General features: G+C 40.7%; 1 protein-coding gene and 1 non-coding gene across 2 annotated transcripts in view; both read left to right on the top strand.

Moving 5' to 3' along the window:
* LOC122815897 (sortilin-like) overlaps nucleotides 1-18,855 on the top strand; it is a 1,006,054-nt gene that overhangs the window by 487,704 nt on the left and 499,495 nt on the right. Inside the window, exons 5-6 of the mRNA XM_044088743.1 lie at nucleotides 13,495-13,662; nucleotides 13,784-13,857. Of these exons, the coding sequence (XP_043944678.1) occupies nucleotides 13,495-13,662; nucleotides 13,784-13,857 (242 nt within the window). The remainder of the gene's footprint in view (nucleotides 1-13,494; nucleotides 13,663-13,783; nucleotides 13,858-18,855) is intronic.
* On the top strand, nucleotides 18,679-18,781 carry LOC122816024. The gene has a single exon (XR_006367033.1). It is a non-coding gene; the product is annotated as a U6 spliceosomal RNA (small nuclear RNA).

Genomic DNA, 18,855 nt, shown 5'->3' with positions numbered 1-18,855 from the left:
GAATTCTAAGTAGCCATGCTCCAAATCACATGACTCATTGTATTACACAGTAATGTTAAACATCCATGCCCCGGATCAAAAGATTTGTTGTTTTAAACAGTAATGCTAAACAGCCATGCCCCAAGTCACATGACTTCTCGTATTACACAGTAATGCTAAATAGCCATACTCTGAATCACACTTGTTTTACTTCTGCTAAGTACTGGGTCCCTTTTTCTTTCTTTACATTGCCTTACTATCGTCTCCTTCTGAATCCTAACACTGCTCTCTACCATCTGTCATTGTTTAATGATATGGTCTTTGGAATGTACCTTTCCATCAAGTATCTGATCACCAGTGTTCCTTCTTGGAGAAGATGGAGCCTGGCACTGGAATACAGCTCAACTGTTTACCAATTTTCCCTTTATCTTTCTATCAGCTCCAAGTCCTTTTCTCTTGCGCGTTATGATAGCTAGTCATCGCGCAGTCTTATTTCCTCCTTCTCAAACATGCTGGCAGCCTACCCAACAGGGCTGGCCTTAGGCTAATTGTACCAATTTGGCCCAATAGGTCCCCACTCCCCTAAAGGGCCCTGCACTAGGCTACGACAGGGTCTTATGTCTTGCATGACCCAGAGTCCAAGGCATTTTCATATTGTAGTCTTGAAGGAGTTACAAGTCTTTTTAGTGTAGCAGACATTTCCTGTCATGAATTGCATTGGTGACTGGTCCAGTGTTAGTAACCATAGCTTCATGTCTTTTGTATTGCTCAAAGTCCCTTAGTAGTCAGTCACTGTTGCTAAGGTTTCAACAGTTTTCAACCCAAAACCAGTCAATTTAACCATCTGGTTTTGTATACAGTTCCAGTAATTGTCTCAGAAGACCAGGCTTAATTTGAAGACTGTCTACATGTCTTTTTGATAATAGGCCTACATAGATCGAAGAGTTACATTTTTTTTGTTGTTTTGACAATGTACTTTGTTTTCTTCTCTTTCTGACATGAATTTTATGAATGGTTGTTAATGAATACAGTTACAAGAAATAGCTTTGGAACTGTCAGTCTCAGACAATATGAAAGCACTCACTGATAGGCACAAAAAAATAGCAGATGCTGTGATGTGCGGTAACTTCTGTGACAGAATATTATTAGTTCAGCATCATGGCAGAAATATGGCTTGCTGCAGTCACAGATGGGAACAAAATCCCAGAGAAGTGAAAGATGTGGTATGTGTTCTGGGTGGTGGGAGGTAGAGGTGACCAAAAATGATTCACTTGGCTGAAAGTAGAAAAAACAATAATAGAAACGGTTTGACTCATAAATGTGCTACAGCGGTATTACAGTCTGAGTTATATACAAAATAGGTTTTACAGGCAGAAACTTAAAGGTAAACATTGTTGGAATAGGTTGGGATGAGATTTGATGGGAATTTTATTAAAGAAAGCTGAACAGACTTTTTTTTTCTGTTCTCCCTATGGTCACATGGGTTTCATTAAGGCATTCCAGTTTCTTCCCACTTACCAAAACGTGATGCTTAGTGACTACCCTAAATTATCTCTGCATATTGTTGCCCTTGTGACCTGGCATATTGCTGAAGAAGATCTGCATATATTGGTCTATTTTCCCAATCTAACAAATAACTATGTAAGTAAAATATATTTGTAAGTGTGGTGATATTTGAGCAGTGCTGTCTCTAAGCAGACACCTGAGGTCACCGCTGTTAATGTTCACCATTATGAAGAAGTGTAACAGTGTTATGTAGTTTTATGTAGCTCTTTGGAAACACATTGACTGTAACAAGATATGAGAATTATCTGCATAAGGAGCTCCATCCATTGAAAACAAGTATAGGAGACTGTTGGAAGCATGTGAAGGAAAAAAGGGTAATATAAGATGAGAATGCACAGTTGAGCAGCTGGTACTACCTTATAGTCTGGGCAGAAGGGAGCATAGCTAGGGAACCTGTGACAGCCTTCTCCAGGAGTATCTGTGTGTTTGTATATAAATCAAATCTCAAAGTGTGTGTGTGTGTGTGTGTGTGTGTGTGTGTGTGTGTGTGTGTGTGTGTGTGTGCGTGTGTGTGTTTGTGTGTGTGTGTGTGTGTGTGTGTGTGTGTGTGTGTGTGTGTGTGTGTGTGTGTGTGTGTGTGTGTGTGTGTGTGTGTGTGTGTGTGTGTGTGTGTGTGTGTGTGTGTGTGTGTGTGTGTGTGTGTGTGTGCGTGCGTGTGAGCTATTTGGGCAGGGACATAAAGCACTGGTTGTACAAAGAAGTTGCTGGAGGTTTTGGCTTAGCCACTCGGCTGAGATCTTACCCCTATAGCTGTGCCAGTGGGGAGTCTTACTGGGGATCTGGAATGAGAGGGAGAAACCAGCCCCATACTGACTGTGATCTGTGTGTGCTCTTAAGGGAAATTGTGCTTTACTGTTTGTGTGCTTGTCATCCTCCCAATGTGCACATCCCTTACTGGTGCTAGTGGTGGGGATTGAGGCTCCTTGATTTCTAGGCCAGTGCAGGGGCATCACATACTAATTGTTTGGCAGTGGTGGGATAGCCACATCACATATTAATTGGCTTGTAGTGGTGTGGATAGTGAATTCCTGTAGCTTGTGTACAGTGATCACTTAGGGTGTTTGTACTCTTCTTCAGCCAGACACGGAACATTCAGATTTCATATCGCAATTGTTTGATTTTTTTTTGTTAGCTTAGTTAGTGAGGGAGAGCAGGCAAGCATGTCAGCAGATGAGTATGGCAAGCTGAGAAAGAGCCATTTGGCTGAGATGTGCCAGGCTAAAGGACTGGTGTATGCCAACCTGACAAAGACAGACATGATTGCAGCTTTGGTCACAGCTGCATCATAGAATAGCAACCAGGTGGACAATCAGACTAGCAGTGGAGATTTACAACTCTCAGAAAATGGACAGTTCAACCTTTCCACTGAGGACTTAAAAATCCATCTAGAGTTAAAGAGACTTGAGTTGGAGGCCAAGCATTTGGAAATAGAAGCAGCTGAGAGACTGACACATCTGCAAGCTGAGGAGAAGGAGAGGCAGAGGCAACATGAAAAGGAGATGCTGACTCTTTGCCAGAGTCATGAAGGTAATAGGGAAGAAAGTAACCGAACTCCAGAAGCAACAAAGGACAGTAAATTTCTTCCACAATTTACAGAGGGGGGTAATTTTGATAGTTTCATTTATATGTTTGAGAGGGTATATAAACAGTATAATGTTGACCAAGGGCTCTAGGTATGGTTCCTGACCCCCTTACTACATGGTAAAGCTGTAACTGTTCTTTCCAAACTGTCTCACACCGATGAAATTATAATGTTGTAAAGAATTGTTTGCTAGAATTTTTTAAGTTAACACCTGAAGCTTATAGGAAAAACTTTTGTGAGCATAGACGCAAGGCAGATGAAAGTGTGTGTGAATATGTTGCTGAACTAAGCATTTATTTTCATAGGTGGGTGAGTGGATGTGAGGTCACCACTTTTGAAGGGATGGCAGACCTTTTGGTGAGGGAACAAGCCCTTAGCACTTTGCCTGAGGACATGAGAATCTGGTTAGCTGATAGACAATGCACTACTGCAGATGAGTTGGGGAAGAAGGGAGACTTATAGCTAGCAAGCAGGGCATGACTGCAAGGAAAGGGACACCCATTGCTGCTCATGAGTCTAAGGGAATCCATGGTGGGCAATCCAGACTGCCCAACAGAGTCCACCAGTAGCAGGGGAAGCCACTAGTCCAGGTACTCATCCAGGACTAAGGGTTAAATGTTTTAAATGCAACCAGTGGGGCCATGTAGCATGTAGATGTTCAAGGAGGCAAGGTGGGGAGCAAAAGGTGGGAAACCCAGTAAGTGGGAATGACAAAATGCCAACAGTAGGCTGTCTTTAGACAACAAGGGCAGCAAACTACTACAAAGGGTTGTATCTTATCTTAGTGAATGGGAAAGAGGCCATAGCTAAGAGACACACACCCTCTGACCTAACCATTGTGAAGCCTGCAATGGTTACAGAGGAACTATACTTGCTTGGGCAGTCTACTCTAGTCAGAGCTTTAGGAGGGACCCCATTCCAAATACCTTTGGCTAGGGTTCACCTTGACAGGGAGGGTGGAAAAGGAAGCCAGCAAGTAGGTGAGTTTGAGGATATCCCTGCAGATATCCTGATAGGGAATGATTTTGACAATGCAGTACCATGTGTGCATGCAGTTACATGCAGTCAGGCTTGGAAACACGCATGTGGATCTGTTAGCCTGGGGGAGACCAAGACAGACTGCACACTTGCAGCCAGGACTGGTGAGGTGGTTACTTCAGAGAGGGAGCTACCCTAGAGCAGTGAGATGAAGGTGAGCCACAGCTGCTTGTGGGTACTGATGTTCCCTTGGACAGAGTGGCTGAAAGGGTAGAGGTGAGTAGTAGTACACAGGCTGACAGTGAGGTGCTGCTGTCAGAGGATACCAGATTTCTTGTGGAAGGGGAGCTGGGCAGGATTACAAAGAGAGAACTGAGACAGGCTCAGCTCTCAGACCCTACATTACAAGGCCTGAGGAAGGTAGCTAGTGAGGCACCTGATTCTCAAGGGAAAGGGGAATCTGTATACTGGGACAAAGGGTTACTGTATAGATAGTGGACCCCTGAGGGAGGGCTAGAGGGTGAGAGAATACAGCAGTTGGTAGTGCCCAGAGTCTACCAATTGGCACTTCTAGCCATGGCCCATGATATTCCCTTTGTAGGTCATATGGGCATAAAACGTACAAAGAGACATGTTATGCAAAACCTCTATTGGCCTGGGATATCCAGAGATGTAACAGGGTACTGCAGGACATGTGAGCAGTGCCAAAAGGTAAGCAAGGCAAGAGACAAGGTGAAAGCTCCTTTGATGCCTTTTGCCTATAATTGAGGAGCCATTTCAGAGGGTAGCTCTGGATATCATGGGGCCTCTGAGTACCCCAAGTTCCACAGGGAAAAGTATATCCTAGTGGTAGTAGATTGTGCTACCAGATACCATGAGGCAGTGGCTATGTCATCCATTGAGGCAGAAAATGTGGCAAATGCTTTGTTAGACATTTTCAGCAGGGTAGATTTCCCAAAAGAAATACTGACTGACAGAGGTACCAATTTCATGTCTGACCTGCTGACTTGTCTGTGAAAGTCCTGTGGGGTGAAGCACCTAAAGACCACCCCTACCATCCCCAGACTAATAATCTTGTTGAGAGGTTAAACTCTACAATCGATGATGCTATAGGCATTTGCAGAGCAGTCTAGGAGAGAGTGATGTAGGGCAGCAGCTAATGGTTCTCATTCCTATCAGACACAACAAGCTGCAGGCAGCTTGGGAGGGACCCTACAAGGTGGTAAGGAAGGTTAGTGATGTTAATTTCATGGTAGAACTACTAGGCAGGAGGCAGGGGCACAAATAAGGAAGGCCCTTGTGCTGAGTATTTGCAGTGGATTGCAGGAGGAGTCTAAGAGGGATCTGGTGATTGAGCTCCTCAGTCAGTGGAAGGGGTAGCAATGTCCCAGCAGCAATCCCCTCCCCAGGTTTGGGAAATCTGAGCAGTGTTACAGGAGTTTGGGAACATGTTCACTGGGAAACCAGGGTGCACCCACCTGGTGCTGCACCGTATGGATACAGGGTCCCAAAGGGCTATTAAGCAGGCCCCTTATAGGGTGCTTGAGAAAGTCAAACAGACTCTGAGGGAGGAGACACAGGAAATGTTGGAACTAGGGGTGATCCAGGAGTCCAGCAGTCCCTGGGCCTCCCCAGTGGTACTGGTACCAAAGAAGGATGGCAGCACCAGATTCTATGTGGACTACAGGAAATTAAATCATCACAGAGTCAGATGCTTATCCCATGCTTAGGACAGATGAGGCCCTAGAGCAGCTGGGTGGGGTTAAGTTTCTTACTATTATTGATCTTACCAAGGGTTATTGGTTAGTGCCCTTGACTCCCAGTGCTAGAGACAGGTCAGCATTTATGACTCCTTTTGGCTTGTATAAGTTCACAAAGATGCCCTTTCGGATGTAAAATGCCCCAGAGACTTTCCATAGGCTGGTAAATCATATCCTAGCAGGAGCAGGAGATTTTGCCCTTGCTTACCTAGATGATATTGCCATCTACAGCCATTCCTGGCAAGAGCAACTTCAGCATGTCAGGGAGGTGCTGGGTAAATTACAGAGGGCAGGGTTTACCATTAAGCTGTGCAAATGTCAGGTGGGTATGGCAGAGGTCTCGTACCTGGGACACAGAGTGGGGAGTAGTAAGATCAGGCAAGAACCTGCCAAAGTGGAAGCCATTCAGGCATGGCCTGCCCCTGTTACCAAAAAGCAGGTGAGGGCATTTTTAGGGACAGCAGGGTACTACAGAAAGTTTGGCCCCAGTTATAGTACCATAGCTGCTCCCATCACAGATCTGACAAGGAAAAACAGGCCAGATAAGTTATTGTGGACTTCAGCATGTGATGAGGCATTCTAGAAGCATAAAGGAACTTTGGGGAAACCCCCTGTGTTAGCCAGTCCAGATTACAGTGAAAAATGTGTTGTGCAGGTGGATGCTTCCAACCATGGGGTGGGGGCTGTACTCAGCCAGATTTCTTCAGAGGGAGAAGAGCACCCAGTGGTTTATCTCAGTCGTATATTGCAACCCAGGGTGTAATGCTATGCAGCTGTAGAAAAGGAATGTCTAGCCATAGTGTGGACACTGCAGAAACTTCAGCCTTATCTGTATGGAAGAAAATTCACTGTAGTTACAAACCACAATCCCTTAACATGGGTACATCAAACCAGTCAGCAAAATGCTAAGTTACTAAGATGGAGCCTAGGGTTGCAAGCATATGATATGACAGTACAGCACTGGAGTGAGGTTAGCAATGCCAATGTAGATGGGCTCTCAAGACAGGGAATGGGGTAAGGTATTTCCAAATAGGCTCAACTCTCTCAAGCAACGTTTCTCAAGGGTCACTTGAAAAACTAGTTTGAGTTTTTTTTGTGGGGGGTACTGTAAGGCTGCCAGCCCAGCCAGTTGGAATTATGTAAATAATTCTATGTCATTTATGAATATTAATATGATTCGTATGCTTGTCTTACAAATGTAAGAAAACTATATGTTAATGGATATTAAATTACTGGTGCAGAAGTATGCGTTGAACTGTATGTTATTTACTGAGCTTCAAGAATGTAACCACATTGTACCCTACTGGAAAATAACAGAAATGTATATAAACTATATGCTTATGCAAGTGTATATTTTGATGGTAGAGGCTGGAACAAACAGAGTTAACTTGCAAACTCTAAGAAAATAAGTGAAGAGTTTTATGATGTGTTATAAAATTAGTTAATACAGCAAGAAGGCAGGATGTCTACAGCTAGAAGTTCCTTCTATTGTCTGGAAAGAGAAATAATTACAGGTTTCAAATGTAAAAGTGTGTAACTACGACTTCCAGTTCTAGGAACTTCTGAGAGATATGCATTTTTGACACAGAGGTGCTAAATTTTAAGTTCTGCTAGCCTGGGAACTGAAGGCAGGTTTCAAAGAGCGATATCATCCAGCTGACCCAGCAATAATGTTTTGATATTAATTTGGAAACTCTATCAGAGACTTTGCATTCTGTATCTTGTCTTGGATCTAGACACATCCACTCATCAGCACTTCTGCCTTGCTAATAGTAAGTACTAGATTACAGTAATCACTCTTAGAGATAGTCAGGAATATGGTAATATTAGTTTAGATGTTTTCTGTATTTATGTGAGACTGTCCTGCAATGTTGTTTTAAAATATTTCCCGTGATTCTGAATTCTGTTGTCACTGTGTTGAGTTATTGAATATTGTCTTGTTCTTTTATTATGTATTATTAAATATATTTAAACCTTTTAATTGTGGCTGATTTGTTTAGAGATACTTTAGCTCTTAGAGTACTTGCATATGTATTTAGTGACACTGTATAGGCCACTCCAATAGCCTTGCTGTTGGGCACACTTACCATTTGGATAACAGTAACATTACATAGTGGAAATGGTCACCTTTTGGTAAGGGCTTTATAGTAGCTGATAAGTAGTGGTTAGTGGCAGCTGGTACTACCTTATAGTCTGGGCAGAATAGAGCATAGCTAGTGAACCTGTGCTCGCCTTCCCCAGGAGTGTCTGTGTATCTGTATATAAATCAAAGCTCAAAGTGTGTGTGCGTGTGTGTGTGTGTGTGTGTGTGTGTGTGTGTGTGTGTGTGTGTGTGTGTGTGTGTGTGTGTGTGTGTCAGCTACTTGGGCAGGGACTGAAGCACTGGCTGAACAGAGAGGGTGCTCGAAGTTTTGGCTTGACCACTTGGCTGAGATCATAACCCTATAGCTGTGCCAGTGGGAGTCTTATTGGGCATCTGGAAAGAGAGGGAGACACCAGCTCCAGACTGACTGTGATCTCTGTGTGCTCTTAAGGGAAATTGTACTTGTCATCCTCCCAATGTGCACATCCCTCACTGGTGCTAGTGGTGAGGATTGGGGCTCCTTGATTACTGGGCCAGTGCAGGGGCATCTCATGGAGTATTTATATTAGATTCAGTGTTAGTGAATTGAAGTTGAAACCTAATGGACTGGTCCAGCCAGATGCCTAAGTATTTGAAGTATGGAAGGGTTTCTAGGTGATCTTTGGATTTATATGATATTGCCCAGCTTTGGGGGACTGTGGAAATTTTTTGTCTTGTGCTGAGGATCATGCTTTTATTATTTATTTTGAGGGCATGTTGCTGATATTGGAGGAAGTTTGTTTTATACATTCTAGTGGCATGTTTTTGCTAGATTTCTCAGTTGCATGAAAATTATACAGTTTTCTGGGGATGGACTTTGTTTCCAGGTGGAACAAGCTTTATCCCTGAATTTATAGAGACATTTAAGTTCTGGGAACAGCCATTTTATATTACTTACTTTTAAGGAGTCTTGTAATTCTGGGGAAGTGTTTGTCTTGGAATTGAACTAGCTTCCTGGTGAGTGATATGGCTACAGTCTCTGTGTCACTTTGTGACAGAGTGGTAAACCAGAAAGTGCTGTTTAGGTTGTTTGTTGATGATATAATGTTGTTCTGAGATTTGGGTCTGAAGGTGATTAGTCTAGCAGGAAGATTTTGTTGGGCTGTAGTTACTAAGACTGTAAGGGTCTATATTAGATCAGCGAACACTTAATAAAAGCGAATGGTGATTGATCGAACTTATGTAAGCGAAAGCTTAAAATATTGCTTCGGTATTTTCAGTGCTGTGGTGGAAAGTTACGGGTCAGGTTCAGGTAAGTGTGCAATTGTGTGGATGTGAGTGTTAGGGTGGGTTAGGTGAGTTAGGTTTAGGGCGCCGGTTAGGTATGTGTGCGATTGTGTGGATGTGAGGGTTAGAGAGGGTTAGGTGAGTTAGGGTTAGGGAGCAGGTGAGGTGAGTGTGCGATAGTGATGGACTGTAGGGTTAGGGTTTGGGTTAAGGTATGTGGATAGTTAGTGGTGTGTATAGTTTAGTGTAGGGTTAGGTGTCAGATTTTAGGTGTATGTGTGTGGATTGCTGTTTGGTGTGCTTGTGTTGTGTGTATGTGTTTTGGAACAGCAATTTTTTTCCCTAGGAAAAAAATCGCTGTTCTGACAGTTTGAGATTGTAAGCTTTTGCTTACATAAGTTCGATCAATCACCGTTCGCCTTTTTAAGCATTCACTGATCTAATATAGACCCGACTATAAAGGGTAGTGGTCACTACAAGAGGGGGATGAATATTAAAGTTTTTTAATTTTGTTTCAGGATGTTTGTGATTAAAATATTTGTGAAAGAGTGGTTTCCTCAGATTAGATTTGGTCTCATCTGTTGTTTAATCTGTTGAGTGAGTGTATTGGCTGAGAGTATGTCTGCTATTTCTTGGTTTAATTGAGAAAGAATTTTTATGTTTAAGTGTCCAAGTAATGCTTTGTCTTTCTTTGACCAAGTTGGTCCATAAAGAGTGATGTAAAATGTTTTTAAATTTAATACAATTGCTGGGGGGAGGTCGGCAGTGATTAGTACCAGTGCGGGAATCTTTTTTTTTTCTGTATTTTTAGAGATAGCCAGGTGGAGTCATGATCATTGGTGGAATTGTTTTGATCTATATGGTAAGATCACTCCTAGGCCATGTTTGATTAGAGAAGAGTGAAGTTCTACTTAGTCTAGAATTTGGTTGAGAGTTTCAAATGCATGAGTAGAAAGGAAAGTGGTTGATTAAGTTAGGGGTGAAAGCTTTGATGCACGATTCTGTTCTACCGACTATGTCTGCATTTGTGGAGTTGAGGAAGTTTTTTTATTTGTCCAGATTGTTGAATAGATTACAATCATTGATTAAAGCGATGGATAGGATTATTTATCTTGCAGCAGGACTTTGAGATTTGCATGTTATGGAGGGCTGAGGGCCAGCTAAGCTGAGTTCAAATTAGTTTTGAAGGAGAAAAAGACCAATTAGTGGGGGTGAGTCCTAAACCAAATTTGAGGAGTTTTAATTTAGTATGGTGTGATTGTGGGGTTGCCTTGTGTGTGACTGTTTTTTTTGCTTAAGTGTGAAATACATGAAATTGTGTGGGTATTATAGGTGGTGACTGTGTAAGTGAGATAGTCAAAGTTGTGCGGTATAGTGTAGGAGGTACATTCTGGGTTTGTATTGTCCAGATTGTTGATGGATGTGCTAATCAGAGTGTGTTGTTTAGTGGCAAGATGGTGAGTGAGGAAGGAGAGAGAGAGAGAGAATTATGTAGAGAGCTGGGTGCACTGCATTTAGTCGCAGCATGATGGACAGAGTGATATTATTGATGTAAAAATGAAAATAATGTTTAGAAATAATCAGGGATTATAATTTAAAGGGATTTGAGAGTAAATGGGTACACCCTTTTGAATTGTTTTGTGGGTTATGCATGAATTTTACTTTGGGGGGGTTGATTACAGTGGCTTGTGGGAGTAAGTAACACTGTTAATGGTGGGTTAAGAAAGGAAGGCTAAGAGAGGATGTTTGCTGAAGAGGGAGGGGGAAAGTAGGTACTGGTGAGTGTGTATACGAGGTTGTAAATATAGAGCACTTGGAGTGACTATGAAACTGGGGTGGAGGGGAGCAAAGCATAACACCACTCAGCTGACTGGAATAGACAAACAGTGTGCATGAGGCTGAGAGAAAAATCAGTGAAATCAAGTAAGTAATATAGAGCTGAACAGAAAAAGGGGTATGAGTGAAAAGATTTGTTAGGACACAAATTTCACTTGTTCCTTTGGGGAAGAGATCTGCCCTCTCAAGCATCTAGTAAATTGTTGTCAGCCTACATGACAGACCTATCTTAAGGATACAGCATGCCTCCTTTATTGTAAGTTCAAAAGTTCAGAAGTTATAATTCCCAGTGTTTTATGCCCTGGAGCCATTGAAAAATACCAGCTCTAAAACCTTGGATTATAACCTTCAGTTCCTTTCCAAGAGTTCAAATCTTCATAAATTGGGATAAATTATCCAAAACCCTTAATCTGTAAGGGAGTTGATTCCAAACTATTAGAATGATTTGAGTAATTACTTCTCAGTGTGGTTTTGTTCAATATACTTGAAAGTTTAGATGTTTATATGTTTAAATAATAGGATATGAATATGTTACCAGATTTGGTGTGGCCTGCAAGGTTTCAATGATAAAAGCCTTAGAAGCGCAAACTGCTTTTCTACAAAAGTATCAGGGATGAAGAGAAAACAAATTCAGATTTAAACATCTTTCAATATAACCTAAGTCTCTGACTGCAGTTACATACTTGGAAAATTTTATCTGTACTGATTCCAGTGTTCTAAGCTGACTTTCTCTGTAAATGCAAAAGGAATTTTTATTTTCCAGTATGGTCTAAAATACATAGAATAAAGGGCAACCATATTCCTTTTATCTCTTAATGAGATAGATTTTAGCATTAGGCCTTTGTTACTTAAGGTCTTACTTCTTATATTATTTATATGCTCCTCAAAGATATTTTATTAGTAATTGTGACACCAGTGTCTTTATCCAGCTGTACTTCTTCACATATAGACCTAAGAACAATTGGCATCTTAGTGGATGTTTACTATAATACATCACTTGGCTGAATTTGGAGTCCAGTCTCTTTTAGACAGAAAAATCTTTTAGGTAGTTTTTTGATAGCAATCATGTCACATCTAGGTATTGTCACAAATCCTACCCTGCAATCAACTCTGTATTTTTTAATCATCAAAGCACAGTGACACCAGTAAATGCAAGAAAATGCGATGTAAGGCAAAACATTGAAGCCACAGAGAGAGATTCAAACCAACAAGTTCTGGTAATATAGGCCGCCAGCCCCCGGAAGGTCGAGAATCTGAACTTTCTGTCATTTCTGTACCACTGGACCATTCATTTGAACTTGGTATTGCACGCCCACATCTGACGAAGTAACTTTAAACGAAAACATATTGTGACAACGAATTGTGTCAATGTTAATGTTATAGCAGAATAAACTTGTTGGTTTGAATCTCCCTCCGTGGCTTCAATGTTTCGCCCTACATCGCATTTCTGTATTTTTTGACCCAACATGCATTACTTGTTGGAGTTGTAACAAAAACTAGATTAAATAGACTTCTGGTATGGCTGTGTTCTAGACACGTGTTTTTTGCAGAGCTTGGGTGATATCTTCATGGAAAACTAGGAAGAAGAATATCTCATTCCATGTAACTGCAGTATTTATACATTTAAAATAAAATTAGCACCATGGGAAATGTAAAGTCATAGTTTTCATGTGCATCAGAAAGAGTGAACAGAAGTGCTAAAACTTTGATGCAACCAGAACACGGATATTAAATGCAGCAGAGAATGGAACATAGTTATGATTAATTCACTTTATGATCAAAATAGTTATGAAACTATGACCCTAAGTATTCAGTCAAAATATTGTGGTGTCTAGATAGCCTGTATTCCTGACATCTAGTAAAGTGTAAGCACCTAAAATATACAGATTTTTAAAAAATAGAGAGCGTGAGAAAGAGAAAGGGAGAAGAAATAGGCATGAGGTATAAGAGGATAAAGTGCTTTAACAGCAGAGGTATAATAAGTTTGTAGGTAAAGTAGTAAATGGTTGAATCTGTAATACTGCAAATAAAAATTAAATGTCTTTTGAACTCTTTCACTGGAACAAAGAGTAGGAGGTAAAACTGTAGTTTTCCAGTCCTCTGTCCATCCACCCTTTAAATGGCCTCCTAGTTTGCCCCATTTGTATCCATTCCAAGAACTATGATAAACGCCTCACTGCGGTCAAGGTGTCGACTCTTCATAGAGGAGCAGTTTTGTAGTTCCATGTTCACACATCAGCCTGCCATACACGTTCTGTTTGCAACCGACAGATAAGAAGGCAATACAGAATAACCAATAGTAAATGTTTATTGTATATTAAAGCAGGAAGCACATTACTTCATCAACACACAATATAAGCAGAGCATCAGGAAAGCATCACAGCTGCAGTCTTTTTCTGACATTTCTAATAACAACCCTTAACTTGGTTTCCCTAATTCTGCAGGTGATTCTAGCTGCTGATATATCAGAGGGCACAGAAAAAGGAGGGAAAATATACACATCTGTGGATGCTGCTGAAGATTTCACTGCTATCGATCTTCCCTTTCACCTTGGTATGAAAATAATCTTTCATCCAACAAACGAAAACTATCTTCTTACTAAAAGCATTGATGTAAGTATAGTGAGATTGTGATCTGTTATAAAAAGTGAACTCCTCAGTACTTTCCAGGTATACTTTTGTCAAATAAATACTAACTGTGCTTTTTTGATCATTTCTCATTGTCTTTTTACAGAGTAGCTTGTGGGTGTCTCAGGACTTTGGGATGAACTGGAAAAGAATACATGAGTCGGTCTATACTGTATCATGGTATGAAACTGCTTTTTCTAGAAATATGCAGAAAGCACATTTGTAGTTTTAGCAATCTGTAATGTAAAATTTGGAATAGTTTATTGATTTTTTTTTAAATCTACTTTTATTTCAGTTTCACTATTTAATCTTTTCTGAATGGAAACATAGATAATATTCCTTTTGTATTTTCGTGTGCACACAAGTTGCAATAAAGGCTCAGAGTATCAGGAAACTGTCATACACTTCCTACCTCATGGTTTGCTTTGACCAGCACCTAAACTTCAAATGTCACATTAATGTAGCCAAATCTAATATTAACACACTGCGGTGGTGGTACTGCGGTAGCGTTGTCGCCTCACAGTAAGACGTTGTCCTGTTCGATACTCAGCTAAAGTGTCTTCTGAGTGGAGACATGCGTGAATGGGCATACCTTCGTTGAAGGTTGTGCATCAGGGCTGGCAACTCGGCACGTAAAAATCTACTGCCAATCATTAGTGGACCAGAGTTCTGCTGTGGCGACCCCTAACCGGGAAAAGCTGAAAGACACAAGAACATTCTGGGCAAAAATGATATTCCACCTCCTATCACCTGAAGGTAAAACAGCACTAGGAATAGGTGTTATACTTTCCAAAACTGAAAACAGACTTTTAAGCATAACAACATTTTGTAAACAAAACATCTGTCTGTCCATCCATTCATCCACAACCCCTTTTTCCCATTTTTGCATGTGGGGTTGGGGTGACACCTCAACAGTGACAATCATCCCTCAAAACCAACTCCAACAGATTGGTATGTCTGTCACCCTAGCCACTTCCCAAAAAATGAGAATTCAGTTTGGCTGTTCTGCCTAAAGTAAAATGGTTACTTGTACAAAAAAGATCCAGGTTTTATGCTCTTTATCCCACCAGCTTCTTAAACAATCTCCATTTCTTACCTATCTGCTTAGACATTGCTTTTTATACGGAATCTCTATTCTCTGCTCTGGCCATGCTCTACTAACCCCTGAAAAATGAAATCTATTGCACTAACACAGCTTATCTGTACCCCACACCAAGTCTGGGAATCTTAACCAGCATGCATTAAAGAAACTAACTTCTTCAAAAGATTCTGTACAGAGGTAGAAAAATTGCCTTTTCTTAAAGAAGCAAAATGTAATTGCTTCCTAAACATTGGCATAACCTCACTTTTCATCTCATGCCCTGTCAATGCATTATTCCACTATTGCCTCATATCATTTCAGTATTCATACAAATAAATCTGAATCCCACTTATGTTTCCTTCTCTCCCCACTTCTGTTCTCTTCCTTCCTATTCAGTCTGTAAATATCTTTACAGACTAGATTTTTTGTATAAGTACACTACAGTATTTTCTGTATAGTTTTATTACATTGCAAAACAATTTTATTTTGTAACTTGCTTGGAGCTTTTCATGCACTGTTGTATTTTCAACTGTAAACTCCTTTGTGCACTGTGTACCATATTTACTTTTAAAATAATTGAAATACTATATGACATGCATTTCCACTTCATTTCTCCTCTGTAATACCTGCACTGGGTCTGGAAAAGGGAATCAGAGTTTTATATTGGCTAACAAATTAAACAAATAAACAGAAAAAAAATGAGATAAACTAGTCTACTATTTCACATAACCGGCTTTAGGCACCAGCGAACCCTGTGGTCACTGGGGTCCCCCCTGTTCCTGGGGTCCCCCAACCACAGCAAGTTATCGTATCTTGCTATTTGTTTTAACATGTTTGTTAAACCTATAAAAGCTAGTACAGCAAAACCCTGCATACTTAATAAACCAGGTAGGTAATAATAACTTTTATTTATGTCTCTTTTAACATTCATAGATATCTCTGGTTATATTAACAGCATTTTATCAAGTAACAGGCTTCACAATTCCATTAAATATTTTACCACTGAAATAGTGCTTAGTTAAACTCTGCTAGTGACCGTTCTGTTCACTAAAACTAACCACATAGCCAGCTTTAGGTACCTGCAATACCCATAGCTGCAGGAGATGACCCCTCAATTATCCTTGACTGTGTAGAAGCCTCACAAAATCTGCTGCTGGTTGGGGAAAAATGAAAAGAAAAGAATGTATTAATTTTCTGATCACTCTCGTTAACCTAAACAGGGCTGGGATATGACCCTGTTAGGATAAAGCTGATAATGGCCTCTGCGTTCAACTGCACCCATTCTAAAACCAGCCCTGCTTGGATGTGTTGTACAGAAAAGTGTTGCATGTTATGTGTGGGGGAGGTGCTGGAGGCTGTGTGGTTATTACTTCTTTAATTTGCATCACAGTCCAGCCTTAGAAATGTGCACAGGAGCTCATCATAGCTTGTGGTTAAGCTGAGGACAGTGTTATCACTGTTTCCTTTACTTTTTTCACAGGCCTCAGAGGTGTACAAAGAAAGTTTCTGTAGCTTGTGCAGGGGCAGTGTACTGTCTAGGATCAAGAAAATACAATACATTAATTATTTTTGTTCACTTTCCTCATGATCACACATCAGGCACGTATACAGGTGGCTGCATTTGAGGGGCTGGGGGTTAGAGTTAGGAGTGATGAGGAACCTATGTGTATGTATGTATGTCAGCAGTCATTTGAAATACGTGACTGTGGCAATTTGAACTTCTGCTTTCATACCAATCTAACACCAGAGGGATGGATAGGCAGTGAAGGTCTTTCTTTTTTTGAGGGGGGGTTAGGAAGGCAGGCATATTCCCAGACAGGACCTGTATATACTCACAATAATCAGCTTGTTAATTTATTGTGAGCTACTGTTTTGTCACCTTTGAGTATTTAGCCATGGAAACAACTTATGTCTTCCTTGAAAGAAAACGAATGTGACTGAAATTATTTTCTTACTCACGATTTTTGTTCAGGCCACCACTGGATTAAAAGGTTGGAAAAATGCTCTAAAAATGCATTCCAAAGCATCTGTAACTCCCATGGCTTCTGGGGGCAGTAGCCTAATTGAATTATTTCCTAAATGGTCTAAATGGTTATTAATGTGCTATCCTCTTCAGGAAAGCTGTGTTGAAAAGGTTATGTAAAAAGGAAAAAAAATCTTTAAAATGGACTTCAGAGAATATAGAAAGTTATGGCTTCTTGAAAAAAGCTGAAGAGTAAGACAAAATGTGAGGAAGAATGAAACAAATGAATGTGCATGGTACAGGTCACCCAAGATTTGGGGGGGTAGAGGAAAGCACTGGAGGATGTGTGGGGGTAGGAGGGGCTAAAACGGTAGGCATTGTCTAGGCTGCCATTTCACCTAAGTCCACCTCTGTACATAGAGCTGTTGTAATGTATCACTGTTGCAACTAAATGCCAGTAACTGTGAATGTCTATCTGAGGCGGGCCAACATAGTGTGGTACATAGGCCTGTTGTAATGTAAGACCACTGTAGCTACAGTTCAGTCTGTGCATACCACTCTTAAAAGTTTGTAGCATGAACTAAAAGGTTGCTTAGGATGGGTGGCAGTGACAGGGTGATACTTAGACTGGAAGTGCCTTGGAGGCCCCCAACTTGAAATTTGCTGTGAGCCCCAAAATGCTAGCACCAGCCTTGTTATTTCAGAACAGAAACATAGACCATAGTCTGTAGCTGCAGTGGAATCTCATAGATGGTAAGACAGTGCTCAACACATTTCTGAGGTAGAATGCAGCTCTATCTTGTGCTTTCAGATAAAATTCAAATATATTCAAACATTATTCTACTTTAAATATGCTGGAAAGCATTATATGTTAATGTTTTGCAATATATTTCAATATGTAATGTTATGATTACACTAATGCTGCTAAAAACAAAACCTGCTATCACTGCATCCTTGGACCTAAATATGTGACAAAATTCATATGTTAGTGCAGAATTTGCCAGTAAGTAGACGATGCAGTAACTATACTGCAGGGTAACAGGTGAAGATTAGAGAAACATATATAAACACGTACCTCACATTAATCAAGCCTCATTATGATAACGTAAATCACATCCATAGTAGTGAATGGGACATTTATGAGATCAAGGGTGATAAATAATGTAGCCAGCCTGCAAGCACTCTGTAATAGGTCAAAAGCAGCTAGGATAACTACAGACCTCAGAAGAGTCCGTAATGTATAGGCTGCAAGGTAAGGGGGTAAAGTGATGCTTGGTTAATTCCATAGTAATGAGGTTAACTTACAAGAGACTTCTTGAATATGGTATTTCCCCTTTTGAAACTATACCAGAAAAATTCAGTGTATGTTCTGAGAAACAGTATGGAATAATATTTTTCACAGATAGAAGGCTATAAACTTTCATGTTGCCCAAACCATACTAAGCATGAAGGTATAGTGACAGACATCTCCCAGCAAGACCCAAGACATTTGGAAAAGATGACAAGGGAAAGTGGGAATTGAATGAGCAGATAATGTTACCTCTCTTTCACTGGGGGAGGATATGAATATTTACCTCTGCGAGGACACTCTACTTGCAAGAGTGGTGGGGAAGGTTCCTGCATATATGCATAACCACAAATAGTTATGGCGTTGATAAACACTCATCACTCCTTGGGATACATACAGAGTACCTCTGCATCCTCACACCCTTGGAGTAGCACTGTGCTGTCTGTCCAAGTTTGTATTTTCTTGTATAAATTAAAACCAAAGTCCTGTGCCTTCTCTAGCTGCTATATAATGTCTTCATTTCAGTTTTACTTTCTGTAAAAAGGAGCAAGTAAACTATGTGAGGCAATATGAAGGAGAGTTAGAGGAAGAGGTAAAGCCCCCCGAAATGTTTAGAGGTGTAGAAGGCATTAGATTTAAAAATGTTTTTTGATTTAGATTGCAACTTAGTGGTTTTAAGTGCTTGCTGTAGCAAACTGGAATGATGCAGAGACAGTAAACATGGCCCTTGTGTAAGGATGACATACAGATTTGTGAAGCATTTCATTTTTTAGGGGGAGGCTGTAGTAGCAAAGTACAAAACTCTCAAACAGAGGTATGCAAGTTCGAGTCCTGCGAGCATGAACT

This window comes from Protopterus annectens, chromosome 11.part0 (genome assembly GCF_019279795.1).
Source record: "Protopterus annectens isolate FY-2018-M chromosome 11.part0, PAN1.0, whole genome shotgun sequence".
Taxonomy (NCBI): Eukaryota; Metazoa; Chordata; order Ceratodontiformes; family Protopteridae; genus Protopterus; species Protopterus annectens.
This window is presented reverse-complemented; position numbering and strand designations above follow the sequence as displayed.